This window comes from Aspergillus tubingensis (genome assembly GCF_013340325.1).
Source record: "Aspergillus tubingensis WU-2223L DNA, scaffold_4, whole genome shotgun sequence".
NCBI classification, from domain to species: Eukaryota; Fungi; Ascomycota; class Eurotiomycetes; order Eurotiales; family Aspergillaceae; genus Aspergillus; species Aspergillus tubingensis.
This window is the reverse complement of record NW_023336278.1, coordinates 1,389,928-1,417,814: the sequence shown is the minus strand read 5'-3', so window position 1 is coordinate 1,417,814 and position 27,887 is coordinate 1,389,928. Positions and strand designations below refer to the sequence as shown.

General features: G+C 52.3%; 9 protein-coding genes across 9 annotated transcripts; 3 read left to right on the top strand and 6 right to left on the bottom strand.

Moving 5' to 3' along the window:
* Window positions 1-425: 425 nt before the first annotated feature.
* AtWU_03013 (acetate--CoA ligase) lies at window positions 426-2,744 on the bottom strand (the record flags this gene model as incomplete). The annotated part of the gene is made up of 6 exons (XM_035498126.1): window positions 426-488; window positions 548-822; window positions 879-1,008; window positions 1,079-1,339; window positions 1,396-2,640; window positions 2,706-2,744. The coding sequence occupies 6 exons, from the start codon at window positions 2,742-2,744 to the stop codon at window positions 426-428; spliced, it is 2,013 nt and encodes a 670-aa protein (XP_035354019.1).
* A 4,741-nt stretch (window positions 2,745-7,485) lies between these two features.
* Window positions 7,486-8,543, bottom strand: AtWU_03012 (uncharacterized protein; the record flags this gene model as incomplete). Its single annotated transcript, XM_035498125.1, has 2 exons — window positions 7,486-8,303; window positions 8,408-8,543. The coding sequence occupies 2 exons, from the start codon at window positions 8,541-8,543 to the stop codon at window positions 7,486-7,488; spliced, it is 954 nt and encodes a 317-aa protein (XP_035354018.1).
* Window positions 8,544-9,320: 777 nt separating this feature from the next.
* AtWU_03011 (serine/threonine protein kinase) lies at window positions 9,321-10,847 on the bottom strand (the record flags this gene model as incomplete). Its single annotated transcript, XM_035498124.1, has 5 exons — window positions 9,321-10,024; window positions 10,083-10,145; window positions 10,199-10,309; window positions 10,371-10,589; window positions 10,646-10,847. The coding sequence occupies 5 exons, from the start codon at window positions 10,845-10,847 to the stop codon at window positions 9,321-9,323; spliced, it is 1,299 nt and encodes a 432-aa protein (XP_035354017.1).
* A 1,442-nt stretch (window positions 10,848-12,289) lies between these two features.
* AtWU_03010 (C2 domain protein) lies at window positions 12,290-16,221 on the top strand (the record flags this gene model as incomplete). The annotated part of the gene is made up of 5 exons (XM_035498123.1): window positions 12,290-12,601; window positions 12,658-12,693; window positions 12,750-13,124; window positions 13,177-14,664; window positions 14,719-16,221. The coding sequence occupies 5 exons, from the start codon at window positions 12,290-12,292 to the stop codon at window positions 16,219-16,221; spliced, it is 3,714 nt and encodes a 1,237-aa protein (XP_035354016.1).
* Window positions 16,222-16,399: 178 nt separating this feature from the next.
* Window positions 16,400-18,725, bottom strand: AtWU_03009 (beta-glucosidase; the record flags this gene model as incomplete). The annotated part of the gene is made up of 2 exons (XM_035498122.1): window positions 16,400-18,576; window positions 18,629-18,725. The coding sequence occupies 2 exons, from the start codon at window positions 18,723-18,725 to the stop codon at window positions 16,400-16,402; spliced, it is 2,274 nt and encodes a 757-aa protein (XP_035354015.1).
* Window positions 18,726-19,052: 327 nt separating this feature from the next.
* AtWU_03008 (MFS transporter) lies at window positions 19,053-20,459 on the top strand (the record flags this gene model as incomplete). The annotated part of the gene is made up of 1 exon (XM_035498121.1): window positions 19,053-20,459. One exon carries the CDS (start codon window positions 19,053-19,055, stop codon window positions 20,457-20,459), a length of 1,407 nt encoding a protein of 468 aa, XP_035354014.1.
* A 591-nt stretch (window positions 20,460-21,050) lies between these two features.
* Window positions 21,051-22,167, top strand: AtWU_03007 (carbon-nitrogen hydrolase family protein; the record flags this gene model as incomplete). The annotated part of the gene is made up of 3 exons (XM_035498120.1): window positions 21,051-21,226; window positions 21,292-21,743; window positions 21,815-22,167. 3 exons carry the CDS (start codon window positions 21,051-21,053, stop codon window positions 22,165-22,167), a joined length of 981 nt encoding a protein of 326 aa, XP_035354013.1.
* A 40-nt stretch (window positions 22,168-22,207) lies between these two features.
* AtWU_03006 (C6 transcription factor) lies at window positions 22,208-24,452 on the bottom strand (the record flags this gene model as incomplete). The annotated part of the gene is made up of 6 exons (XM_035498119.1): window positions 22,208-22,979; window positions 23,036-23,197; window positions 23,259-23,400; window positions 23,458-24,185; window positions 24,238-24,317; window positions 24,393-24,452. The coding sequence occupies 6 exons, from the start codon at window positions 24,450-24,452 to the stop codon at window positions 22,208-22,210; spliced, it is 1,944 nt and encodes a 647-aa protein (XP_035354012.1).
* Window positions 24,453-25,400: 948 nt separating this feature from the next.
* Window positions 25,401-27,255, bottom strand: AtWU_03005 (IucC family-domain-containing protein; the record flags this gene model as incomplete). The annotated part of the gene is made up of 5 exons (XM_035498118.1): window positions 25,401-25,445; window positions 25,513-25,987; window positions 26,068-26,762; window positions 26,830-26,930; window positions 26,991-27,255. 5 exons carry the CDS (start codon window positions 27,253-27,255, stop codon window positions 25,401-25,403), a joined length of 1,581 nt encoding a protein of 526 aa, XP_035354011.1.
* Window positions 27,256-27,887: the final 632 nt, after the last annotated feature.

Here is a 27,887-nt window from a genome sequence, read left to right as displayed (position 1 = left end):
GTTAACTTCCGCAACTACGCCTGAGGAGCCCGACTCCGTATCAGTATATCGGTCCAATGAGGGACTGTTCCCAAGGTGTAACCCTGGACGTTCCCATCAACTACCTACCAGTAATAGAGAAGAGAGACCCCGACAACCAGTGCTGTCATGTGAAGGAACACCCCAAGTTACATTGGACAACAAAAAAACAATTCGTATGAAGAATAGAAGTTATGTATATTGAAAAAGTGATCAGCGATCACCTTAATGTTCATCTCTCAAACACGTTGGGAATCACTAAACGGGGTTTATAGGAATATGACTGCGCCTCCGGACAACTGTGTCCACCCAATAATGCTAATCAACTCATCATAACATCCTGATTAATCGCTTTCATTTCATGGCTGTGAATATCGCTCGTCTTGAATTCGGGTCATGCGAAGATCTTATTTGCCGCGGGCAGCATGCACCGTGGCAATGATCTTGTCAACAACCGAAGGGTCCGACAGCTGTTACAGGTTTAGTTAGTCACCATTTCCAACATAGGCAAGAATGGGTGTTGTCTTACAGTAGAAGTGTCACCCAGGCTGTCCTCCTCGCCGCTCAGGATCTTCCGGAGAATACGGCGCATGATCTTACCGCTACGGGTCTTGGGGAGATCCTCGACAACGTAGACGGCCTTGGGGGCAGCGAAAGGTCCGATGGACCGACGAACCTGCATGATCAGATCCTTGCGGACCTGGTCGCTGGTCTCGTTGCCCTCCTTCAGGGCCACGAAAGCGTTGACGGCCTGACCGGTAAGCTCGTCGGCAATACCAACGACGGCAGCTTCAGCCACCATGTCTATCATAATTGATTAGTTGCTGTTGTATATATGGTAGTCTCTTGCGGTAACTTACGGTGCTCAATGAGGGCGGCTTCAATCTCAGCCGTGGACAGACGGTGTCCAGAAACGTTAACCACGTCGTCAACACGACCCCGGATCCAGTAGTATCCGTCGTGGTCACGGCCGGCACCATCTCCAGTGAACTATAAGCGCAAGTCAGTCAGCTACTACCCATGAAATATCATTTCTCGTAGAGGTGCGGATATCGCTTACGTAGTAGCCCTTGTAAACGTTCAGGTAGGTATCCATGTAGCGCTTGTGGGCGCCCCACACGGTACGGGCCATGCTCGGCCAGGGTTGCTTGAAGGCAAGCACACCCTCCACATCGTTGCCAGTAATCTCCTCACCAGAGACCGGGTCAATGATGGCGGGCTCAATACCAAAGAAGGGAAGCGACGCGCTTCCGGGTTTCGTCGGGGTGATACCACCCAGAGGAGTGATAACATTCGAACCCGTTTCAGTCTGCCAGTAGGTCTGTCGAAGCGTGTTAGACTACCTTCCCCAACAACGAGAACCGATAATTCACTTACATCGCAGATGTGGGCTTCTTCCTTTCCGACAACCTCGAAGTACCATTTCCAGACCTCGGCAGCAATAGGCTCACCGACAGAGCCCAGGACACGCAGGTGTGCCATCTTGTGGTGGATGTGCTCGTCACCAGCCCGCTTCAGAAGTCGCAGGGCAGTGGGGGCAACGTAGAATTGGGTCACCTTGTGCTTCTCGATCACGTCCCAGTAGCGGGAGAAGTTGGGGTAAGCCGGGGTACTCTCGAAGACCACGGTAGAGCATCCGAGCAGCAAGGGCGCATACACGACGTACGTGTGGCCGGTAATCCAGCCAACGTCACCACCGCAGAAGTAGCGGTCATCGTCGTGAATATCAAAGACATACTTGCCGGTCATGGCAGCACCCAGGAGGTAACCAGCCGTGGTGTGCATGACACCCTTGGGCTTTCCGGTGGATCCGGAGGTGTAGAGCAAGAAGAGAGGGTCTTCCGAGTTCACCGGCTCAGGAGCAAGGTAGTTGGGGTACTTCTCGACCTCCTCGTGCCACCAGACATCACGGCCCTTGGTCCAGGGAACCTCCGCGCCGGTGCGCTTGTAGACCAGGACGCTGGTGACATCAGGGCACTGCTTCAGAGCCTCATCGACAATGCGCTTGGTGCCAATGACCTTTCCTCCACGCTTGCCCTCATCGGTCGTGATGACGACCTTGGAGCCAGCATCCAGGACACGGTCCCGGAGAGAGTCGGAGGAGAAACCGGCGAAAACAACGGAGTGGACGGCACCGATACGAGAGCAAGCCAAGAAAGCGACAATGGCTTCGGGAATCATGGGAAGGTAGATAGCAACGGTGTCACCCTTCTTCACACCCTGCTGGCGGAGAACCCAGGCAACACGAGACACCTCGCGCAGGAGCTCACCATAGGTGATTGTGCGGCCCTCGCTGGGCTCATCGGCCTCGTAGATAATGGCCACCTTGTCGGGGTTCTTGAAGGCATGGCGATCGACGCAGTTGTAAGAGGCGTTCAGACGACCCTCAACGAACCAGGCATTGTCGCCATTTTCCAACGACCCACTGTGGGTGGTCTGGAAGTCTTGGTCGAAGTGAAGCAGTTCGCGGGCCATACGAGCCCAGAAAGTGTCTGGGCTGCGGATGGACTCCTCATAGAGCTTCCGGTACTCGTCAAGGTCTTTCAGGTGGGTACCTGTCGGGTGCTTCTGGTGGAATGCTTCGGGGACATGGAAGGTGTCGACTTCGTGGGCCTCGACCACCTGAAACCGACGGAATTAGCACGGAGACCCGGCGATAACTCGGCCAAATACGCGCGATTTCTTACCACGGAGGACTTGGGGGGCATAACACTGCCGTCGGCCATGTTTTGTGTGTCCCAACAAAAATGTGTATTTGAGCTGTACTAATGTTAGAAAGGGATGAGACATTCCAATTGCAAGGTAACCCTCTTTCTGGAGGGCAAAAGGGCGAGGGGTTCAATTCGTGGCACCGGAGTGCACGTGAGTTTGCGGGCGGGGGATTAAGCTCACTTGTCAAAAGAATTGCAGCACTGCTGGTTGGTGGGGTTTAGGCAACGTTTCGCGCAAGGGGAGGAGGGTTTATTACAAAGGGAGAATTGTAGGAGGGAGAATAGAGGAGGGAGAGGGAGAGGAGTAGAGAGGAAAGATGCAAGATTTGGGAAAGAAAAAAAGAGGAAGAGAGGAGGGGGGAAAGAAAAGCAACTGGTGCCCAGGATGGGGAAGAGAGACAGTTATTTATTGAACCCAATGCCCGAACTAAAAAAGAGGGATGTCCCTTTCAGAGAGAGAGACAGTTTATGATTTTAATTGTTGAGAGAGTCCCGCTCCCCCGGTGTCCGGGTGGAGGCGCGCTGCTACTTCAGGCTTGGTTCAGGCTTGGTACCGTCGTAGCTTCATACTGGCCAAGGTTGTACTGCTCCCGGGCTGCTAAGGTACCTCCTCAATACTACTTACTACTTTTACTATCACCTACTACTCCGTACTTCCTCCCCTTAATCCATCCGTCCATCCTACTTACCCCAAGTCAACCTTCTTTCCCTTCCGCGCGACCGTAGGTATGATTAACCTTGTCGGGCCAGGGTTCAATCCTTACTTTTCTGGATCGGCTATGCAGATTAACCTAGATCTTGCCGGGTGTGAGTTCCAGAGCAGTATTACCCCTCCAATTGTTCCCCTTCCTCCATTAGATTGAGATCATGATGCCGTATGGAGGCGCTGGTCTACTTCCCACCATGGACGATACATACTACATACATACCTGACTAGTCATGCTTGTCGCTCTAAGCGCCTCTCCACTCTCGGGACAGCCACGACTACTGTAGCATAATAAAACAATAATAATAATAATAATTACTATAATAATTAACATAAATGAACGGGTTGCGAGGAGGGGGAGGGGGGGGAGAGGGTGGAAGGATTGTTCTGGATGCGGGTCATCGATAAACGGACTAGGGACAGTCTTTTCCCGGCAGGCCCTCGCAATGTCACTGGACAGACGACCTGCATTGGCGGCTGCAATCCCAGTCCGTTGCATTCGCTCGCACTATTCAAGACTAGTTCGGCGTAGTTCAAAACGCACCGCCAAAGGTTGGGCTCGGCCATGCGGGGCTTGACAGGCTCTCGTTTCCGTTGCTCCGGGGAAAGTAGTCGCTGATCAACTAGCGAACAATCATCTCGTTGTTCGCCTACCCCCCTCTACCTGGAGACTCCGACCTATTCACTTCGGTACACTATTGCGACGCTCCCGTCTGCGAGGTGTTGATTGTGACCTTAGTCTACTTCGGTTCTTGTCCATTATTGGACTGCAGACCAATCGTCAATTGCCAACTAAGGTAATGCTCCCAGCAGAGGCGACTGTTATTAACCTAGGTGGTCACCTCCGACAGCACTGTGCACATTCGTATCCATGGTACGCCATGGCACGAAATGGCACAGGGAGATATTAGCTCCGTGATCCTGTGGCGTTCATCCGACCAACATCATCATCATCATCAGCTCTGCCCCAGATTCGCTCACGCGCAGACGGGGGGTTGAAACTTTTGGGTTTCCGGGGGATGGCGGGATGGTATCACAAGAACACTCGCCAAGCACCCCCGATCGGAGGGGTCAATCAGCACTGGAACGTGTCCATTTTGGATGCGAGGCTTGAACCGTGCGGGGGAACCAAAAACTTAGCTGCGCTTTTTGAAGGGAACTGCTTATAGTAAGATTCAACGGGACCGTGGATGAGAGAAAAGAGAGTGAGCGGATCTACGGAGTAACTCTGGAGCAGTCAGATATCCAGAGAGCAATCTGAGGTGGTGAAGTAGATAGCAGTCAAGCTAATCAGCATTTAACTACACCTTCCACATGCACCTCCGCGATAGATCGCTGTGAGCATCCCCTGCATCGTTGTTTGAGGTATCAAGATACCTCGGTGGGTGATCCAATAAGACGCCTAGATCAATGGATGTGCTGCTGTTCGCGGAAGTTTCACTGAAACCGGATTAGGGACCCCCTGTATGGCCCACAGCCAGTGCCTGAAGGGCTGACCAGGAAGATGCAGTAGTTCGAGATACTAATTACGAGGGAGATAGGTAAATGGAAGGTCATCTTGCATTAGTGAGATATTGCCGGTGAACAGAACGTGGAAATAGATGGCCTTGCAGAGCCGAGGCCTGAATGGAATGGTCGTTCTCTAAAGGCACACCCGGTTGTCGCGATCACAAGCATTATCGATTATGTTGAGTAGCGGTTCAAGCCGAAAATTGTACTGGATAGTGATTGATGTTTGTTCATCTGCCATGTTGGTCAGTAGATATCAGTGTCTTAGGTAGTAGTATTGATTGATGTTCGTCAATGCACCTGACTTGGCTGTGTACATGATGATCAACGCATTGAAGGAAGGTGTATATTAGTGGTTCAGGGAATTAATTCATGTTTTTGATCCTTCTTCCATGTGCTCTGAAAGTAAGTAGCAATCTCCATTTAATCTTCCCCCAGTAATAATATCTGTAGAAAGGGAATAACTCCAGGTTACGGAACGTTACGGCAGTACTTTCCCTAACGAGGAAGAACTGACCCATTACGGCAATGAAGCTGCCCGTGACTTGCCCATCTCTCAACAATGCCGAAAAGGGGATTGTCTGCTATTTTCGCCCACTCGGTAAAGACAGATGATCAGCTGGGCTGGGACGAAACACTTTCCTCGACGCGCGGGTCGAGGGACAATCGGGATAACCGTGGTACTGCTCGCTGGGGGTTCGGCTATCGCTGCCTGGCTCATTGCTCCTTCTCCCCGTTCCCGCGGACTTCTCTCGGACCTAGGCTTTGGTTTCTCCAGCTTTCCTGGACGGAGAACTGGAAGCTCTGCATCTTGTCTCTTCGGACAGCCGAATATTCAGAATTCGAAGAAATAATGAACATAACATTGTCTGCGATGGCACATCATTCCAGGGGGGAGATCACCCCGCGACTGATGTCGCAACGAGCGCAGAGTCAAGACTCCCCTAAGAGAGCCTACAAACACCACCACCCCCACCACAACTAAGGACCGAAAGTACCACAGTTCCCTCAATTGTGGGGAGCTTTGTGGGTGTGGCCGCCTTGATTGGATGTGGATTAGACCACCGATCCGAGAGGAACGGTTTGTTCATGTTTATAATGCCATTACGGAGCAACTTCCACCATCAGAACTAGAAGCATTAATATAGTGGAGGCCATCCGGCAGAATTCCGTTCACCTTTTGCAGGCCTCGAATCTGCCCCTCCAACATGTCCACCTTCAAACATCGTTTCGGCAAGGGAACCATACCCTTGTGCCCATAAATATGGATACATCGTCCCTTTCGTCGCTTCTCTCCCGTGAGAAGATCTTCAATCCTTACTCCTTCGCGTCCGTGTGTGGTAATAAGGTGAGTGCGTTCGGGTCCCGGGTGTCCCGTTTAGTCCCTACCCACACTGCCGACTACAGAGCCCTCATGCTAATCGAGACCCTCTATCTGTTAGCAAATCAACGTCCTCAATTGTCGCTGGTGGCTCGGCCACTTCATTTATCCCAGCCTCTAGGGAGCCTCCCGATACGGTGTCAAGCCCACCATACCCCCCGTTTCCGCTTATCAATGTCAATCAGTTATCTCGGTAGCCCCCTGCACGGAGTGGCATCTCTACAAGATATTGCAGGTGTATAATCGCCTGCTTGGTTATTGCCTGGATACATACTGCATTCGAGATGTATAGCAGGTTACGTACCCCAACCGGTGGGAGTATGCGCCTTCTCTCAACACTCAGAAAGACCCATTCCCATCCTGCTTGAGCCCTATCTTTCTCAACCAGGACCCAGAGGCCGTGGCCTTTCCCGCCTGCGCTATAGTTTAGTCCCGGCCGCACTAAGCTTCTCGGTCCGCTTTTGCCATTTCGACGTCTGAGCCCGCCGCCAGACTTGAGTCTAATAGCCAACCGGTGTGGGCTCGGATGGTTAGAAACGGCGAATTTCTGGCCCGTCCTGCATCTACTAAACACGGCGGTAGGAAAAGTCCGTCCCAAACTCCCAATAGCCCCCTGCAAGTGCAAATTAATAACGTCTTGGCCCTGCCCGTTATTAATTTCCTAGTCCACCCGATGGATCAGTACGCGTTGTGCTGTGGCCAAGTTTGGTGGGACATTGGTAATCGCCGCGAGAAGTTTTCAACTTTTCACAGCTAATATCAACCTCGTTTCTGGGAGCCAGCGCACAGGCCAGTCGGAGTCCGAAGGAGAAATCAACCGGGCCAGAACTGAGTCGTTACGATAGTAAAGGGTCGGACTGGGCGACCAATATATCTCGCACGTAAGTGTACCCCCTAGATTGTACTTTTGGACTGTTACACCCAAGCACGTGGGAGCTGCGACTGCAACTGCATCCGCCTAGGATACTAGTCGATGGCAAAAGAACTACTCCAGCAAGCAACAAACTATCGAACGTTATGCCAGCAAATTCACATGCAAATGCAAGAAGTGCATAATGTATTCCTAAGCACAGCAGAAACATCCATGCCATAATAACCACAAAGAGAAAAGATAACCACAATCAAACCCAATCCCCAAGTCACTACGGACTACTCCCTATCTAATAAGCCATCCACTCCCGATGCCACCAATTCGCCATCCCAAACAAAAACAACACAATACTCCCATCCCTGGCAATATCCCTAACCAACTGCACCCACAACCCCAACCCCCCTCCCCCCCTCTTCATCATAACCCTCGCCCCCGTAAGCACCACCTCACCCGTCGTAAAGAACAAGAACGGATTCCTCGCCGTCGCCGGCGGCGGCGGCTGACTCCCAAACGTCGCCACCGACGACCCAATCAACACCAACAAATACACCCCAATCAGCATAGAAAACACCACATGCAGCACCTTCCACACCAGAATCTCCCGCTTTTCCTCATCACTCTTCTTCCGCGTCGCCTCCCCCAACATACTCGCCACAAACGGCGGGACTCCCAACCCCGTCAGTAAGTCCGCTGGCGACTGACCTCCAGGCAAAGACCCCTCGCCCAGCGCACTGGTATCCCCGGCCATCAAGCTCGAGAGAAGCTTAAGCGTCGGATCGTCCGCTTCTCCACCTAGTCCTCCCATCCCTCCTGCTCCTGCTCCTGCTCCTGCTTGAGGTCCCGGGCTCCCACTGGGTGACTCGCCCGGCTGGCCAGACTGGCGGAGCAGGGCGCGGAAGAGCTCCTGTTGCGCTTGGAGGGTTTCGGGGTCGAGTTCTTGCTGCTGCTGCTGGGGCCCTTGGCTTGGGAAAGAGGGTTGTGTAATTCGAGGTTCGGGGGCCGGGCTCGGGCTCGGGCTAGGAGTCAGTGCAGTAGTAGTAGCTTGTGGTTGTGCTGCTGCAGCCGGGGCCGGGGATGGAGATGGAGAGGGAGAGGTTTCTTCGCGGACTGTACATAGCAAATACAGAGTTAGCTTTACACACTATATTTCTTTCTTTCTTCCGCTTAAGACTCCATTCCTTAGGAGAGAAAAAAAATAATGTGCCACATACGACTAGCAGGAGTCCGACCACTCAAACTGGTAATCTTGTCTAGACGAGCTGCTCCATCGCCTTTGATTTTGGCTTCGCGACGTTCACGACGCAGGCGGGCTGCTCGTTGAGCGGGGGATTCTTCGGCTGAGGACATGATTTTCTTCCTTCCCTCGGTTTTTGTTCTTTTCTTTTTCTCTGTATATGTATATGAGGTTCACTCGTTGGTGGTTGTGGTGGTTTGGTTTCGTTGGTTGGTGTTTTGGGTGACGTAAGTTCGTTCAATCGGTGTGGGTGAATTGTTTAATGGGCCAGGGAAGGTGAATGTTTATCTACGAGATTGTAGATTGAAGATGTCGGTGGGAGCAGTTGGAGACCGCTCCAGGAAATAAGGTGAAGGTGGAGGTAGATTTTAATGAATTGAGCCACAGGTTGTTGCGGCGGCGGTGATCGCTGATTATCTGTGATGTGGTGGCCGCATGACGGTTGGCTCCCGCTGGTATATGGGGTCACGTGATTGTGGGTGTATAGCTTCGTGGTGTACGGTGTACTTGTTTGGGTGTTATTTGGCTATTTTGCTGTTTTAGTAGTTGTTAATATAAATTATGAGTTGTTGGTTGTATGAATTGAAATTTTGGCTCGTATAACGTATAGAATAAGTACCTGTGTTCAGTTCAAGATTGTTGTATTACTAGCTCAAATATATTCCTGGGGTAAGCATCATGATCATGCATAACGATGCTACTTTTGATCATCTCTGGCAGTGCCATGTAGTAACAGCGGTCATATTATTGTTTATTATGAGAAGATGTTGTGACCGCCAACTAATTTGGGTATATTCATATCTCTGACCACAGATCCCTCTGCCAATATATCATCAGTCACCAGCTTAACCCTGGAGTGTCGCTCTGCTAGTGGAAACATATGATAAATGTCAGTAGAGCTCGTCGTGATCCTGAAACGGCCAACCTCGCTTCACTTTTTCCAGCTCATCTGGACTGGCGCCGTCAGAGAATTCGGCCATCAAAGATTTGTTCCTTTTCACAGCAGCCTCATACCGCTGAGCAGGTAGCCACCCTTCTTCTGAGAGCCCACCGAGTTCGTCGCGCCACTTATTGATAAGTATATTCAGATTGTACCACGTTTGCTCACTTTCAGCCTGGTCGGTTACTTCTTGTTCGGAGAAATCTATGGGGCATTTGACATGGTGATCCTTGCCAATGAGATAAGACCAAAGGTTTTGCATTCGCATGAGGGCCCCACGTAGTGTAACAATATCTCCAGACCACTGACGACCTGCAGAGTCCACGAGGTGCTGACGTTGTAAAATGAGAGGATCTCGGAGCGCCTCAAGGTGTACCTTGTTCAAGCCCCCGTTGAAAACGCGATAGAGGTAGAAGAGACTTTGCCGTCGTATAAGCTCGTCGACTTGAGCTTGCTCATCGGGACTCATGGTCTCGTAGCCCGGAGGGTACTTTGGTGGTTTCAACTCGCTGGGGTGCTTTGGGTTAGGGTTCTCGAAGATCTTGGGATATCCGGCTGTAAGAAGCAACGGTGTGATGATTGTATGTTGCCAATCGATAATGGATCTCACTTTGAAGGTATCTGGACATATGAAGACATTGCTCGGGGTGAGATCTTCATTACCCATCAGCCAATCGGACTACATTATCGGGTGGATTGGGGATAGACGTACCAGGATGTCGCAAAGTGGGTTTGCTCAAATTATTTCCTTGCTCTTGTGGGAGGAGATATGGTGCTATTGTCATGTACTTCTTGAGGAGCTCAGGTAATCCTGTGGGAGCTTCACACCGGGAAATGCGATGTTGTGAGGAATGCCATTTTCAAGTGGCTTCCCGTATTTCTCGATCCATTTGACTTCCTTTTCGGCAATTGCACGTAGATAGTCCTTGGGGTCGGTCCCTGGAGAAGGATCAGTTCAGTTATCGCCCATTGAAGTACTTCGGACTGAAAGAAAACGTACACGGCCCTCGGTCCAGATCCAGCTTAGATCTTTGCCCATACCAAAACATGTAATCAGCCGTTGGTACGATGCAGTAGGTCTGGGAGTCTCCGGCTTCATCTGGTGTGCCCACTGCATATAGCGGAGCCCGCAGTTGGGGTGGAAGGTCACTTCTGAAATAAAGGCTTCCAATAGCCCCAAGTGGAATGCTGCAAAGCTTCTTCTCAATGTCAACGATGCCTGTCACCAAAGCATGCTTTTGATGTTTTGTATTATTGAAACAACGAGTATAGCACCGACACCTGCGACATGTTCTATGATAATGTACTCTACACCGACTGGATTGTCAGTGACCGAAGACCAGCCATACACTTCCGGGACTGGGATCTTCTTAGAGCGAAGAAATGCCAGACTTGCGACCTCGCTAGCTGTTGCGTAAGTCCTGGGCACTGATATCCAGTACGGGATCTTTATTATGGCTCGGAATCCATCTTCCATAGTGGCTAGTAGCACACGATTGAATCCTCCCTCACGAAGCGTGACAATGCTCTCAAGGCAGCCATGATCGACATGCTTCGCAACAGCCTTGGCGAGTGCAGAGATATCAAACCTCACATATCGTCATCGAAGCCGTGCCTGCTCGTAACCGATTCATCACTAACGACTGCAGAATCTTTGGGGGTAAGTTGTTAACTTTCTTGGGCTCGAGTACATGCAAGGTCGAAGAGACATCAACAATGTGGCCCAGTAGGACAAGGTGCGTCTTGGCCGCGATGGGAGAACAACGATTAATGCAGAAATATCAATGAACCTTATATAAACAAGGATTGGCGCTACAAGATGGACGTGGGCTGTTTGCTATTTCCAGGACTGAGGATGTATTTCCGATAATTGTTAATTACTGATTTGGGATCTCAGCAGTTGCCTGGGCAGTCATGTAATGGCGGAGATATCACATCCTCACTAAAACTGAATCCTGAAATGATATTTACAGAGTACAAAACGGTGAAGCGACATGATGAATAAAACAAAAGATCCTAAAATGTGGCTCAATCGAGTCGCAGGTGTGGTGTGCCTCAAATTTGTGGCTAGTAAGGCAGGCTAATCCCTTCCAACAAAATCACTACAACATGTGCCTCATGGGATGGCATGATCTGGTGGAAGATCGTTACTCACACTAGCACAAAGCCCTATGATTACTATTCTTATTGGGATCAGCATATGAATTACAGGGGGTTTTGAATTGACTTCTCTGATCGCCTTACAAGATGTTGGTATTATTGATGACATCATCCCTTTCCGCCTCGAACATCTGCCCATCATTCACTTTGAAGGGAAATTGCCTATGCATCAATCCTCAACAGCTATCCCCAATCAATATACCATTGAGACTGCAGCATTTCAATTTGTCAATGATGATTGCTACTAGTCAGCTATTACACAGTCAGCCTTATCGTTCGTTGTATCAACTCTAAAGTCCGCCATTCCCGTCATCCACGCCAAGCCCCGGATTTCCGCTGTGAATGACGGAAAACAAGAGGATGCAGCCAGCCAGTCCACTCAACAACCAGCCTCGACTTGTTGTAGATCCATCCGGTGGAGAATGTAAATAGACCGACATCAGATCCGGTCTGGATGTTCGGGATATCCCCCAGCCCTGTGCCAGCAAATGGTCGGACGCGTCCAAGCTCCATTGGCAGCGCCTCCTCCACAATGACGTAGTCCAGTCTGGCAGGGCCAACCTTGACTTTCGCTCTGACTTCACTTACTTGGCTGACATCGCATGAGAGAAGACTTACAACCAGATCTCCTTCCCTCTCATTTCCTCTGCTCTCATCCCATATCAACAGTGGTCCCGGCTTCACGGAGCTAGGGATGATAAACCACTCATCTTACTTCTGATATCCCCTGCGTACCTGATCAACCCATTACTATCAACCATGTCGCATGCTCAACCTGGGCGGGAGTCGCCCAAGACTCACCGCGTCGGGGAGCATTGGAGCGGAGCCAACCCTGTCCCGACCATCGACAAGTTCCTACAGCGTCTAGAGGTGGATAAACAAGAGCGCAAGGCCCATGAGGAAGCCCTGGCGGCCAAGCGGCGGGAGAAGGAGGAACAGGGAGAGGAAATGGCTCACAAGCCCCGGAAGACAACGGGAAAGACTCGCATGGTGACCGATCCCACGACCGGCAAGGATATTGAAGTGGAGGACCTCGACGAGGATTCCATGGAAGCAGTGAAGGATCCGAAGGTATCCATACCCCATTGACAAGGGTAGAGCATGCCACTGACCGATGATAATCATAGCTGGTTGTACCGAATGCTAATCTCGGAAAGCCAACGGTGAGTCTATAAATCTAATCATCTAAACACTGAACGTCAGCTAAGAAATCTCGTAGGACGTCAAAACCGAACCCAACCAAAGCCTTTCCCAGTATAAAGAAAACCAAGATATCACCGCACCCCCCGACCCAATCGCAGAAGGCACCACATCAGATGTTCCTATTCATGGCGAGAAAACCAACATTCTCTTCCATCCTACTCCGACAGTCACCTATAAACCCATGTTTGACAAGCTGGAGAGCCGTGGTATCGGCCTCTGCTTAGGAATTGTTGCTGCCATTGTCTTCACTGGTCGAATGTTTGGTGGCTCGCTCTGGGGCCTACTGCCTTTATCATTCGGTGTTGCAAGTGGTGTGTGGTTATGGATACAAGAACTCATTCGCAGCGGCCGGGAGATGGAATGGAGTAGTGAGCAAATCAGAGGCCAAATGGTAAGTTTCCGCTCCCCGTTAAGGTACTAAAACTTACATGTTACGCTATTAGGCTACTGCAAACCTCCTACCTGAGTCGGTCGAATGGATGAACTCTTTTCTCGGGGTCTTCTGGGGCCTCATCAACCCGGAGATGCTGACACCCGTTGCGGATACCATCGAAGACATCATGCAGGCGTCTGCGCCTGGTGTAGTGGAGAACGTTCGGATTGCGGAAATTGATCAGGGAAACAACCCTATCCGAATCTTGAGCTTGCGGTCTCTTCCGGACTCTCATGTCCAGCAACTCAAGGATCACATCCACGAGGAGAACGTGAAGAATAAAGACCCTCAGGAGGCGGCAGCTGCTGAGGAGGGCGGCAGCTACTACAACATCGAGGCCTCCTTTGCCTACCACGCGAAACCGAGCGGACAAACCACTTCGTCCAAGGCGCGCAACATGCACATGCAGATCGTTTTCTACCTGGGAATCAAAGGCCTCTTTGGCGTTCCATTCCCAGTCTTCGTGGAGTTGAACGAACTGGTAGGCACCGTCCGCGCCAGGTTCCAAATGATGCCCGAGGCCCCGTTCATGAAAGACGTGACGTTCAGTCTTGTTGGACTTCCCCATATTAAGGCCGGTTGTATGCCAATGGTCACCTGGGGTGTAAACATCCTGAATCTCCCCTTAATCTCCAACTTCGTCAACTATGCTATTGCTACGGCCAGCGGTCTGTTTGCAGCTCCTAAATCAATGACGATGGATCTTAGCATGATGCTCAAGGGTGACGATATCGTCAAAGAGACCCAGGCACTGGGCATCATGTGGATTCGGATCCATCGTGCAATTGGCTTGAGCAAACAGGACCGACGTGGAAGTTATGGCGGCGGCAGTGACCCTTACATCAACCTCTCTTTCTCCAAGTACGGCAAGCCCATGTACTGTACCCGAGTAATCACCGACGACCTCAACCCCGTCTGGGAAGAAACCGCGGCGTTGCTCGTAACGCCAGAGTTGATCAAGGCGGACGAAGCTTTGAGTGTCGAACTCTGGGACTCGGATCGGACCACCGCGGACGACATTGTCGGCAAAGTGGAATTGCCCATACGCAAAATGATCCAACACCCGGGCAAGATGTATGCTCAGGTTTCCAAGCTCCAGGGCCTAAACGAGGGCAGCGAAATGCCGGGAGAACTGCACTGGGAGGTCGGGTTTTTCGGCAAACCCAAGCTGAGAGCCGAGCTGAGGACCGACGGCAAGAAGAAGGATCTACCGGAGAACTTCAAGGACATTCCTGAGTTCCAAGACGAGAAGGGTGTCATCAGTACCGATCAAGAGGACGCCATTACCAAGACCCCACCAGATCCGCTATGGCCGAGTGGAATCATGAGCATTGTGGTCCATCAAATCGTGAATTTAGAGATCGAGAACGTCAAAGGCAGCCACGGTAATCGCAAGGGGAGAGACTATGAGCCAGCCAAACCGTATGGCGAGCAAAAAGAGGAGGTTGGAGAGAACTTGCCTACGAGCTACTGTAAAATCATTCTCAATGATGAGCTAGTAAGCTATCCCACACACCCCCTTTATATCTACAACTCGCCTAATATCTCGCAGATCTACCGTACTCGTGCAAAAGCCCTAAGCTCCAAGCCTATCTTCAACGCTGGAACTGAACGATTCGTCCGAGACTGGCGGTCCGCCTACGTTACCGTTAGCGTCCGCGACCAACGATATCGCCAGCACGATCCTATCCTCGGCGTGGTGCCATTGAAGATTTCGGAGCTCCTTGAGAACAGCTCACAGGTGACCAGATGGTACCCTCTCACTGGCGGCATCGGCTTTGGACGCATTCGCATATCTATTCTCTTCCGGCACGTTGAGACCCGTCTTCCCCCACAGATGCTCGGCTGGGATGTCGGCACCTTCCATTTCATTTCCGACAAGGTCACCGTAAAGGGCTTCAACCATCGCTGCAAGATTCGCCTCCGCACCGGCGGCAGCAGTGGCAAGATCACTCGTCATGTGTGCCATGTCGAAGGATCCAACATGACCTACGACCTCTCCAGCGAGGACTACCGACGCGCCATCCGTCTCCCCGTCAAGCACCGCTACCGATCGCCCGTCGTCTTCGAATTCCAACAACAAGGCCACCATCACACAACCGCCTATGCCGTCTACTGGCTCCAACACATGGCCGACAACGAAGACACCGCCATCGACATTCCCATCTGGGTCACCAAGAACGGCAAACGACTCACCCAAAACTACATCACCGAGCAGAACTGCCACATCAAACGAAGCCCTGGCCTCGAGGACCTGCACGAGGTTGGCCGCCTGCAATTCCACGGCTTTTTCAGTCCCGGTATCGACGACTCCCACGAACAATACGTCATCGACAACGAATCCCGCGAGACCTTTGAAACCTGGGAAGCCTGCATCGCCCAGGGTGTCCGCGAACGCCGCATCTCCTCCGACATCCCCGAGGACCTCGAAAGGCTGCATGAACAATCCCTCCTTGACGGCCGCGACATCCTCAAGCACGCCGAGCCCCGCGAACGCCGCCGCTGGATTGACAAGCAAGGCCAAGACTGGAGCGGCGCCTTCGGCCACGACCCAGGCGCCTACCTCAACAACCACGGCCACCAAGTCGCCGAACCGGGGCGCGAGACACCACCTCACGACCCCGTGAACCCCCCTCCCACCGTCGCCCAGTCCTACGGCACCATGCACGATGAAGAAGCCCGGCACCAGAACTCCCAAGAACAAGAGCAAGAAGAGAAAGAGGCATCCTCCTCATCGAGCGAAACCGAGGACGACATGGCTGACGAGCACTACCCCAACCAGCAGCAACGCGTCTCACAGAGTACAGCGTCCACTGGCGGCGCGAGCAGCAGTGCCGGGCCTCCCAGCCTCTACAGTATAGATGACGGATCCCTTAAGAAGGCGAATAAACGCAGCGAGGAGCGTCAACATCGCGGTAAGATGCAATGGAGACCTGTTCGGAATGCCGTGTTTGCGCGAGATGAGGCTAAGTATTCGCTAAGAAAGGTGAAGAGGAAGTTTACTGGTGATTTGGCGGGTCGGGAGCCGGATATTGAGACGGAGACGGGGACTTGATAAGCCCTTCATTCTAATCATGTAGGTTTCTATGTATGTATGTATGTATGCATGTACGTGTGTATGATTGAACGATAGGATGTGTATAGTACTTCATCTTTCCTTTACCAGGTACCTTAATCGAAGTTCCCTGCAGCACAGTGTAGCATACACCTAGTACCCAACCCAGTACCAACATCTAAGCAACTTCATACTCCACCCACCCCCTCAAATCCCTACTACTAGCCCCAACCCAAAACCGATACACCCCCCTAGCAAGCACCCACTCCTGCCTGCCTACATCCCAAAAACTCAAATCTCTCCTCCTCAACCCAAACTCCACCTTGCCTTTCTCCCCAACCCTCAAAAAGACCTTCTGAAACCCTCGCAACTGTCTAACCGGCTGATCCGCCTCCTCGGGAAACGAAACATACAGCTGTGCGACCTCCGCGCCATCCCTATTCCCCGTATTCGTGATATACGTCGTAATCCGCATGACCTCGTCCCAGAGATCCGCCTTCCCGCCAGGGATAAGCTTACCTATGGGGATGGGATGGGCAAGAGCGGAACCATTCACGTAGCTGATCGCAGGAGGGACCGAGTAATTAAAGGTAGTGTAAGAGAGCCCGAAGCCGAACTCATATCTCGGGGTAATATTGTGCGCGTCGAAGTACTTGTAATCGAGGTAGACCTTTTCCTTGGTGAAATCGCAATCTGCAGTCATGCAAACGGGGACGGGGTAGTCAGATTCATTGCGGGCGATGGTGTGGATGAGTTTTGCGGAGGGGTTGACAGCGCCGTAGAGGACGTCGATGATGGCGTTGCCTGATTGTTCGCCTAGGAGGGAGGAGTAGAGAACGGCTGTGATGTTGGGGTGGTCGATCCAGGCGTCGAGGAGACGGACGCCGACGGTGTTGATGATCACGATGGTGTTGGCGCAGTTCTGGGCCACGGTGAGGATCATCTCGTCTTGGGGGATGTTGCGGAGTTCGCTGCGGTCGTGGCCTTCGCCGCTCCAGGCGTTGATGAAGACGAGGCAGGTTGATACGGCGGAGGCGTAGCCGGCGAAGGTGGGCGCTGCTGAGGTTCCCATTGTGCCGGTTACCGCGGTGTAGGGGATGATGGGGAGCTCGTCGTCCATGGCCCACATGAGTTGGGTGCCGTCTTGGAGGGCTTTGGAGAGGAGGGCGTCGTACGGGGTGATTTGGTATGAGGGACTGCTGATGCCGGAGCCGCCGGAGAAGATGAGGTGGCCGGGCCAGGTGGTGTGGGTGTGGACGTCGTCCATTGTTGTGCCGGGGCCGATGAGCGTGGGACGGGCGTGGGAGCCGAAGATGCCGATGGAGGGTGGTTTGTGGAGGGGGAGGGTGTTGTTGGTGTTTTTTAGGAGGGTGATGGCTGCGCTGCCGGCTTTGCGGACGAGGGCGCGGTGGTTGGCGCGGACGTCGACGGGGGCTGTGGCCGGGGGATTGGGGGGGATTGTTTTGGTGTTGAGGCCGAACTGGAAGTAGGGCATGAGGTTGCGGATGGCCATGTCGTCGAGGCGGGCTTGGGAGAGGGAGCCGTTGGCGAGGGCTGGGAGGAGGGTCTGGGGGTTCCAGAAGGAGGTAGCGCCGAAGTCCATGCCGGCGTTGGCAGAGCCTAGGGCTGTGTGTTGGCCCGAGGTGTCGGGGGTGACGAAGCCTGGGAATGCCAGTTCGGTTTTGAGGACGTTGTTGAGCAGGTTGGGGGTTTCGCAGGCGTAGGTCCCGTTGACGCGGTTCATGGCGCACATTACGGCGCCGAGGCCGGCTTTGACTCCGTCGTAGAAGGGCCAGAGGTAGGCTTCGTGTAGGGTCTTGTCGTCGGCGTTGCTGGAGTAGGCGGTGTTGTTGAGGGGGACGGTGACTCCGTTGTTGGACCAGTAGACTTCGGAGCGATTGGTTTCCTGCTCGTTGAGGAGGAAGTGCTTGCCGCAGGGGATGATGCCGGCTTCGCGGATACCCTCGGTGGCGTGTGCGAATGCAATTCCGGCCAGGTAGACGTCCTGACCTAGGGTTTCCACTAGACGGCCGCTCCAGGGGGTACGGCCTTGTGGGCCAACCGTTGGACCGTTGATCATGGTGTAGCCTTTGCCGTAGAACTCCTGGCCGACGGCATGGAAGTTGGCTTTGATGAGCTCGGGGTCCCAGGTCTGGGCCATCGCTGAGGATTCGGGAAATGAGGTCACGTAGAAGAAGCTCTCTAGCCCTTGGGAGCCGTCGTCGGCTGTATAGGGCTCGAAGTTGATGGAAGGCACGCTTTGGCCGGAGATGAGCCGGATCTTGTCTACATTGGATAGGGTTGCCACCGTGGCGACGGATTGGTTGTATGCTGAAGCCCAGTCTTGAAGGTCGACTGTAGTAGAAGTGTTAGCTGGTGAGTAGAAGAGATGGTAAGTTGAGCATACCTTGTAGATCAGCCAAGAGGCCACTGCTGGTGCAGAAGCCGGTTGAGGCCAGGGCCCAACCAGCGTAGAAAGTTTTCCAGCCGATTGATTGGCGCATTTTCGTTGCTGTGCATGTAGTAGTTTCATATTGGGAGAAAGAGCAAGGATTATATAGCCTTATCTGATTCAAGAGCAACGAATCTCTTGTGGATGGACAAAGGAGTATAGACAGCGGAAGCAGATCATCCGCCGTGATAAGTATGTTAATCGCAACATGGCAGCGCCACATGATAAGCGTTCTACCGTTATCAGCCCTTCCATTTTTTTTTAGCCCAGTTTACAGGTTTGTAGTATAAGAATAAGAATAAGACGTGGAGTAAGTGCGCACGCCAGAGCCAGCATCATCCTACCATCCTCCACCACAATGTCTTTTTTTCCTTCCAGAATGCTTCAGCTACTATCACGACGATCCGTTTCTCCTACGGATCCATTAACATGGAGCCATGTACGCAAGGAGCTCCTCTTTGCTACAATCATCCTAGGTTCCTGCGCAACCGGTTCTCTAGGCCCTCTACTGGTGCCCGGCTTCGCGGTTGTCGCTGCTAATCTCCAGGTCGACCTGACCAGCGTGACTCTACTGAACGGGAGCCTAGTCATGGCCCTGGGCATCAGTGCCTACGTTTGCTCTGCCTTCGCTCACAGCTTCGGCAGGCGCCCCGTATACCTCTTTACCACCCTCTTGGCGCTCGTCTCCTGCTGCTGGGCTGAAGCATCCAAGTCTTACCCCTCTCTCATTGCATCCCGGGTCTTCCAAGGTCTGGGAATGGGCAGCTTCTTCGCCCTCGCCGGCACAGCCTCGATCAACGACGTCTTCGCGGTGCACGAGCGCGGCCGCCGTGTCGGCCTCTGGAATTTCGCCGTGATCGTCTCAGTCAACCTCACCCCGGTGATTAGCGGGTATGTCATTTCAGCACTCTCCTGGCGTTGGGCCTTTCGACTAGAAGCCATCCTCTTCGGCGTTCTGTTTGTTGCCGTGCTCTTCTTCTTCCCGGAAACCACCTTCCACCGCGACACCACGATCACAGAAACAACCAAGGTAGTTTCAGACAACTCAGAAGCAGAAAAGGCCCAAGCTGTCTCTCTCCAATCCCCAATAATGGAGGTCGAGGATGAGAGACACCCTTCCCTCCTACGCGCCCTCATCGAGCCCTTCGGTCTGGTCCTCGACCCTATCGTCCTGTGGGCCTGCATCATGTGGTCCGTGATCTTCACCTGGACCATCCTCCTCGGTGCCGTCACATCGCAGATCTTCACCGCGCCTCCCTGGTCCATGTCTACCGTCGCTGTCGGCAATCTCACCGGCATCGCGCCACTCATCGGCTCCGCCCTCGGCACTGTGATGGGTGGCTGGGCCTGCGACCTCAGCAGCAAGCTCATGGCATCCCGCAATGGAGGCGTCTACGAGCCTGAGTATAGACTGCTTGTCATACTCCCGGCGACGATGGCCATGGCTGCAGGTTCTTTTGGGCTGGGCGCCGCAACGGCGCAGGGACTCTCCGCTGTCGTGTGCGGGCTGTTCATGGGGATTGTGAACTTTGCTGTGGGAATGGGGTGTACGGGGATTGTGGCATATACGAATGATGTCTTGGGGGAGCGGGCGGGAGAGGGATTTGGGTTGGCGATGGTGGCTAAGAGTGCGTTTGCATTTGGACTCTCGTTTGTGTTTAATGATTTCGTGACGGAGAAGGGGGTGTTGGTGTTCTTCTCGACGTTTGGGGCTGTTAGTGTTGGGGTTATGCTTACGACTTTGCCATTGTTCTTTTGGGGAAAGCGATTGAGGCAGAGGAATTGATTGTAGTCAGACTTTATTATTATTGGTTTATGGCTAGGAATAAATGTGTTGCTTTAATTATTTCCAATCTCATTTCAGCACTGAAGTGGACGGTATACTAGGGTTTGTAGTGGAATTGAGTAACTACAGTAGTGTACCCATCTCGCTGCTCAGCCCTCGTCTTTCTCTGTTGACCCCATATCTATTTCCTTCACCCAATTCTGTATTTTCATTCATGGTTTCTTCCAGATAAGCAATCATGCTTGTGCGATTACCATGTTGCTATCGCATCCTACCTCGCCAACACCAGACATTTTTTAGCGGCGGAACATCCACATCCGCCCTGATATCCATCCAAACTACAAGATAGTTGATAGTAGGCCGATACACACGATTGACTTTGACTTCCTATTAGCACACCCAAACACTCACACCCGTATTTTCCAGGCGGAACATCACCTCCCGGACTGATATTGTAGAGCTGTTTCCATACCAGTAGTAGTTCAGATATACTCATCGCCTTCCCAAGCGCCTTATATAACCTAGTAATACAACACCAAGGTTCAATTCCCCTACGACCACTCCATGCCTCCAACAACAATAACCACCACCATGACAACCCCACCCCCAACCATCCGCGTCGCCGTCACCCAAAGCGAGCCCATCTGGCTCGACCTCAACGCGACCATCACCAAAACCTGCTCTCTAATCGCCGAAGCCGCCTCACAGGGGGCCCAACTGATCAGTTTCCCGGAATGCTGGATCCCAGGATATCCAGCGTGGATATGGTAGTATCCCCTCTCCCATCCCCCATCAACCAACATAATCTAAGCCAAGATACTACATACTACAGGACCCGCCCCGTCTCCTCCACCCTCCACACGCTCTACATGCGCAACTCCCTAAGCACAAGCTCCCCCGAATTCGCACGAATCCTCAACGCAGCCAAAGCCCACAACATAACCGTCGTGCTCGGCTTCACTGAGAACGTCCACGACTCGCTGTACATCTCGCAGGCGATTATCTCGCACGAGGGGGAGGTTCTCTCCAAGAGGAGGAAGATTAAGGCGACGCATATGGAGCGCACGGTGTTTGGGGATGCTGATGCGGAGACGGGGTTGGCTGGGGTTGTTGAGACGGCTGTGGGTAGGGTGGGTGCGTTGTCGTGTTGGGAACATGTTCAGCCCCTGTTGAAGTATTATATGTGTGCGCAGAGGGAGGCGATTCATGTTGCGGCGTGGCCGCCGTTGTTTAAGGAGGAGGATGAGGGGGATGAGGGGGGGTTGTTTTCGATGTCGGGCGAGGGTATGTATCTTCTCTTTTCCTGGTGCTTGTTGTTGTATGGAGGATGATTGCTGATTGTTTTTGTGTGATAGGAGCTGCGGTGCTGGCTCGCACGTATGCTATGGAGTCTTCTTCGTTTGTGCTTCATACCACGGCAGTGATCAGTCAAGCGGGGATTGATCTGATGCAGACTGCTACGGGGGCGATTATGAATACTCCTGGGGGTGGTAGCTCGGCGGTTTTTGGGCCTGATGGGCGGCTTTTGTCGAAGGCGCTGCCACCGACGGAGGAGGGGATTATTTATGCTGATTTGGACTTTGAGCAGGTGTATAGGGCGAAGGCGTTCGTGGATATCGTGGGGCATTATAGTAGGCCGGATTTGCTGTGGTTGGGGGTTGGGGGGAGGGATCAGAGGCATGTCAGGGAGGTGGGGGATGATCTTTGAAAGTGGAGTAGTGCTAGTTAGATAATTCATTTCAGAGACGTTATATCTGATTGACCGGTGCCGATTCTGTAAGGAACTCCCATTGCTGGGCATCTGCTGTATCGAAGTTGAAGAAGGCTTCGGGGAAGATGATGTCTGACATGCGCGGTTCGTCGCCATCTGCATCTGCATCTGCATCTGCATCTGCGTCTACTCCCTCCAATTCCATCTCATCGTCTATTTCATCCTGCTCATCACCTCCTCGACCCATCTCGAACCCATGCTGCAACGGCAAAGCTCCCATCACACGCCACCTCCGTGCAAGCCCTTGCAACAGCCTCACCGCCCGCTTCGCCTTCACCCACCTCTCCTGCATGGCGAGCAGCGCCCGGAAGCACACCCGGAAGTGCGCCGTCGCCTGGCTGCGCAGGGTAGAATGCGTCGTGTTCGTGGTGTTGCACAGGTGCGTCACGGCGGCAGTGAGCACGCTGTGCACAATGAACGGCGGGATCTCAGTAAAGGAGCAGTGGATCTTGGCATGGATGCGGAGAAGGTGGACGATGGCTCGGGCAGCGGTGGAGACAGAGCGGAAGGCGAGGCGATGGATAGGCGGGGTGCTTTGGGCCGCGTTGGCAAGGTAGGGGCGGTGGACCAGGATGTAGGAGGTATGGTAGGAGATGTGGAGGTAGATGGCTGATGGGGGTGGGTGCTTGGTCGTGGTGACCTGCAGGGAGGGGTGGATATTTTGCGAAAAGGAGTGAAGTTTGTCGCGGGCGTCTAAAAGGACGAGGGATCTATCGGCGCTGCTGAGTTCGGAAAAGTTGAAGGAGTAACTGAGCTGTTAGTTGGTACTTGTTGTGAGAAAGGAATGGATAGGGCTATGGCGTACATGTTGTCCATGTATTGATCGTGGATGAACCAGAGACGGCATTGGTGGTCAAAGGCGAGCTCGTCCAACGAGGGTGAAGGGCCCACGGCACTGAGGAATGAGGGTGCCTTGATTCGCTTCCATGGGAGCAGACAATTCCGGCCTAATAGAGACGTTGCAATCCTGTGTCGACTTGTTTAGCTGGCATCTTTAATGTGACAATGAATGCATGCAGTTGACGAACCGGTCAAGAAACACTGAGGACCAAAGGGCCCGCAGCCGCCGCGTATCTTGAGGGAAATGGCCCAGTTCAGGACTACCTGCACCAATATCCGGCGTGATGCTAGCTGGTAGACCTAAGTGTAGAACTAGACTGGCACACATTGCTGCAGACGAGTGTCAGCGTCTGTCCCATCTCATGTTTCTTCAGCACCAGCACTCACAATTATACATCCAGGCCATATTGTGCTGCTCCAAGCTAAGCTCCCGCCATGACATGATGGAGAGAGCCTGAATTGTCGAGATGTCAGGCGATTGCCGACATAGCTGCAGGGCCGTGGCATCGACGACAGCGGCTGCCTCGCCACCGAGCGCCTTGCTACGCGCATCATCAGCGAATAGAGCCCCCGCCGCCAGCACAGCGGTCTTAATCAGTCGGAGACCTGGACTCAGGTTATCTCCGCGGAGTTTGTGCAGCGTCTCGGGGTCAACAAATTGCTGGATGGGGTTGATTAAGCGCGCGAACAGATCAATCAGATGCCAATCCACCTGGTCCGACATCATAGGCTGCTGCTGCCCAGGAATGGCGCTTATCGCTGATGCGGCCGTGACCCTGGTGGTCCTACTCTCATGACCAAGGTCCGAATCGTCCCAATGCACGACGGGAAAGCAGAAGTTGCCGGACGGCCCAATGAAGGATGCGTCGCCGTTGTTGTCAATGCTCATGCGCCAGATGAGAGCGCTGACATCCTCGATTGCCGTGCTCATACTAGGCGGGATTATTGCAACAACATCATCGTCGCCGCCGGCCCGCTCACCGCGATGGTCAACAGGAGTCAACACAGTTTCTTTGACAGTGATCTGGGGCTGGGATTGTCCCCGTGCCAATTGCTCCTTCAGTGCCGCGATCTGGTCTTCCAGCGTTCGCACATAGTTGAGGTCCACTCTGCGCCTAAGGCAGGTGGCAGTTAGCACGATGTACGTAGTTCAGGATGGATACCAACTTGATCCGCTTCTCTGTATTATACTCGCAGGGAGTGTTTCGGGTCAGACAGGAAGAACAGGCCGGACGCAGACCATCGCACTATGTGGGTTTGTTATCATCTAGTACTTCTACCATGTACTGCCGTTAGGGATGTACGTGTACGTGGAGATTCACCTTGCGCTTCCGCTTCCGACAGGTCTCGCAGGCGATAGAGACACGAGAGGAGGAGTCCATTTGCGTGCATCTAGGTTGCTAGTGATTGGGTTGGGATAAGTGTAGCAGTAGGTACTAGTAGCTGTTATCAAGGCGAGGAGAGCTGATAAGAGGCCATGCCCATCACGTAAGCTCAGGGCAGAACTGATAAGGTGTTTACCCCCGTGTACATGCCTCAATCCTCTTATTTATCAAGGAGAGGGCATGGACATGAAGGTTCCGGACTAAATCTTTGAAAACATATTTTCACAACCTTTCTTTAGTCTTGAGTTCGCGAAAACCGCTTAAAGAAAGACTGCTTCTCCGGAGCCGGTCTCCGTCTATCCAACTCTTTCCGCAGCTCCTTTTCCGCCTATTACCCGACAGATCGTATACCTCACTGAGCATCCCCAGCTGTTTCAATGTAAGAGGATGCTCTTTCCCCTTCTCATCTTCAACTAATCGAAGAGCCTGTTCGCCCGTCGCGATAGCGTCGCTCCACGATCTGTGGGACCTGTGCGCCGATGCAAGAGCACTGAGGATGTTTAACCGAGCGCCAGAATTCTCCTCTTCCACTAGTCTGTCCTCCAGGGTATCCAAGACCTTTGCGTACGTGGAGACTGTAGCTTCATAAGCTCGCTGCCGCTTATAGACTTAGACAAGCCGCATCAGAAGACAGATTTCTGACTACTAACCATACCGCAGTTATTACAGTGTCCACCAACCCAATGCCTACTAATCTGGTGTGCAGATTGTTTTCACCTCTTGTTACCGATGATACCACTACTATTATCATGGTTAAGATGTATTCTTCGCTGAATGGAATGAACAGTGATCCAGGGGTAGGTAGGAAGAGTTCCTCATACTGCAAAAGCTTTAAGAAGAGACGTTACCCATTATGCCCACTATTACGTGCAATATCATTATTGTGAGCTGGTCTTCCCTCCACCATTATGTTACTAGTGTCCCTCGTACTACTCAGCAACAAACTCAAGCGTCGCGGAGGAGAATATTCGGCATTTCCCTCTCATATTTCTGTTCCATAGTCAGCAACACATCCAACACTCGAAATCCCACAAAGAGAAGAAAGATACAAACACACCTTCGCATGCGCATCCCGCAACCGCATCTCCAGAAAACACTTAGACAACATCGTCTCTTTCAACCAGTAGTCATACAGTGCCCGACCATCTGGATCTCCGGAAGGGTTCAGCGCCCTCTCTAGTTCTTCACGCACAATACGCCATCCGCCCCTCGATTCTAATCCCAACATGTATAAGAGGTGACCCACATGTACCTGGAGAAGGGCATGATGCACTAACTGCCACATTCTAGGTAAGTTATCAGTAAGAGTACGTGCACCGGGGGGTATTTCTTTGAGGGCATTCTTGTTGTTGGGATGGCGAAGAAACGTAGGACAATGGATTCCGATACCGTCAAAGTCGCGAAGCGCGAACCCGCTTATCTCCTTGCTTGTGAGATTGACGCGGACGAGGATATTTTGGCTATGAGCTTCGAAGTAGATTCCGTGGCGAATCATAGGGGGGAAAATGAGGGAGAATAATTTGGTGAGGTATCTTTATTTGATTAGGTGTTTTGTTCAGGGGGAATAGAGGTAGCATAAATATGAATGGGGTATAGTATCATTACTACTTACTTTCTGAACCAGGCTTGCTTTTCCTTCAAGTCATCAAGACTAAATATAATCTCCATGTACGTTCGATCGTCGTACAGAGGTTTCTGCAGGAGTCCCGCAACGGGGATGAGTGTCTCCCCGATGTCCGCCGCTCGTTTTTCTGGGCTCTTTCGGATAATGCATGTTAATTGGCAGGCTTTATCGAAGTCTTTCTGAGCACCTGTAACGGAGGCTGCTTCTTCAAATATCCATAAATCCTGGGGAAGTAAATCTTGAAGAATCTTCCCAACTGCGGGTGCCAAGGCTGCAGCATCGGGGGATATGGTCCTCAGACGAGATGTGATTTGGCAGTTCAGTGATAGCTTCAGGTGCAACCGGGAGCCGCCCACGTCTGGCATCATAGAGACAGTCCGCATGGAGAGTTGTGCTCGGCAACGGTTTTGGACAGCCCTCAGAATGCGTGCTTTCGGGAATAGTGGCGTGATAGCTGGGAGTTGGCGACTGAAACAAGGTATGACGATCTCGTTGATTGTATCATCAGGCTTGGGAATCCCAAGAGATGTTATGAGTGGGTCCAGAAGTGACTGGAATGGCCCGAAGACTTTCATGTCTGACTTTGGAACGCAGAGGAATGATAGTTCGGGTTCTAGTAGATAAGGGATATCATCAGGCATGATGGGATCTAGGGGTGACTGGGCAAGGCAGGCTCGGTGTAACTTCGATAAGGTTAACTTCAAGTCTAAGGCGAGTAGGTAGGGCAAGGTGGGGGAAATGTTGTAGTACCGGATGTGTAGGATGTCCAGATACGACTGATTGCTCCCAATCACATGGTGAAGACTTAAGATGTAGGATTGGCAGAGTAGTGGCCATATCCAACCATTTCTCTGTCTCAGCATTAGTTCTTATCTTTGGATCGTTTAGGTTGAACATAGTTGTTGGTTCACCTTGATTGTTTGCAGAATTCCGTACCTCCTTTACAAGCGTCTCTACCGCGTGTTCTTCATCTTGGCGAGAACGCCAGCGGCAGATAACGCGACAAATCACACCAGGGTCAAGCTCCTCTGATATCTCGCCGTTGAGGTTCCGGCTTAGCACAGGCTCCAGGAGATCGTCCGCCCGCACAAACCCAAGAACCCTGCCACCGTCTGTTTCGGTATATGCGTCAGCTCGCATACCGCACATGATCCAAGCGTCTTCATCACTGGCCATGGCTCCTCCGGGACTGCGTAAGCACAACAACAGACTGGTGCTTTTACATGACTCAAGGGTTGCGCAGGCTATCCCATCGTTTATCGCACTGGCAAGTACTCGTTTAGTTGTCTCAAAGAGCGCCCGTCGCCGATTGGGCGATATGGAGTTTCCTAGTAGGGGTCCTGTCATGCTAAGATGTCTCAAGGTTTGCCGATCATTATGGGGCCATGTAGTTGAGTCTCTCGATCCATCCTTTCCCACTGTATCTGGTCCTATTCCAACGGTCTGCAACAGCATGATGATAGCCACGGGAGTCTGAAAGATAACTGAGCTGATCGCGATACACATTCGCCATTCTAAAGGCGTGGTCCACATAATAAACATATGTAGGGCTTGAATCCTCAGTATTAGCCGAAAGTCTGTGACATCAATATATTCCCTAAGCGGAAATGAGTTCCAGTAAGGCTGAGACAGTTTGTGGCTTCCGTGGAGAGGTATCGCCGCGGAAGAGGCCGAAATGCAACGTCACTCGGGAATCCTACTGTTTCAGATAAGGACCTTTATTGGACCAGATCCAGCTCGAAACGTTAAAAGAAAAGTGGAATTGTCATGGCAACTGGGTATGTGGAACAGTCGTGTTATCTCATATC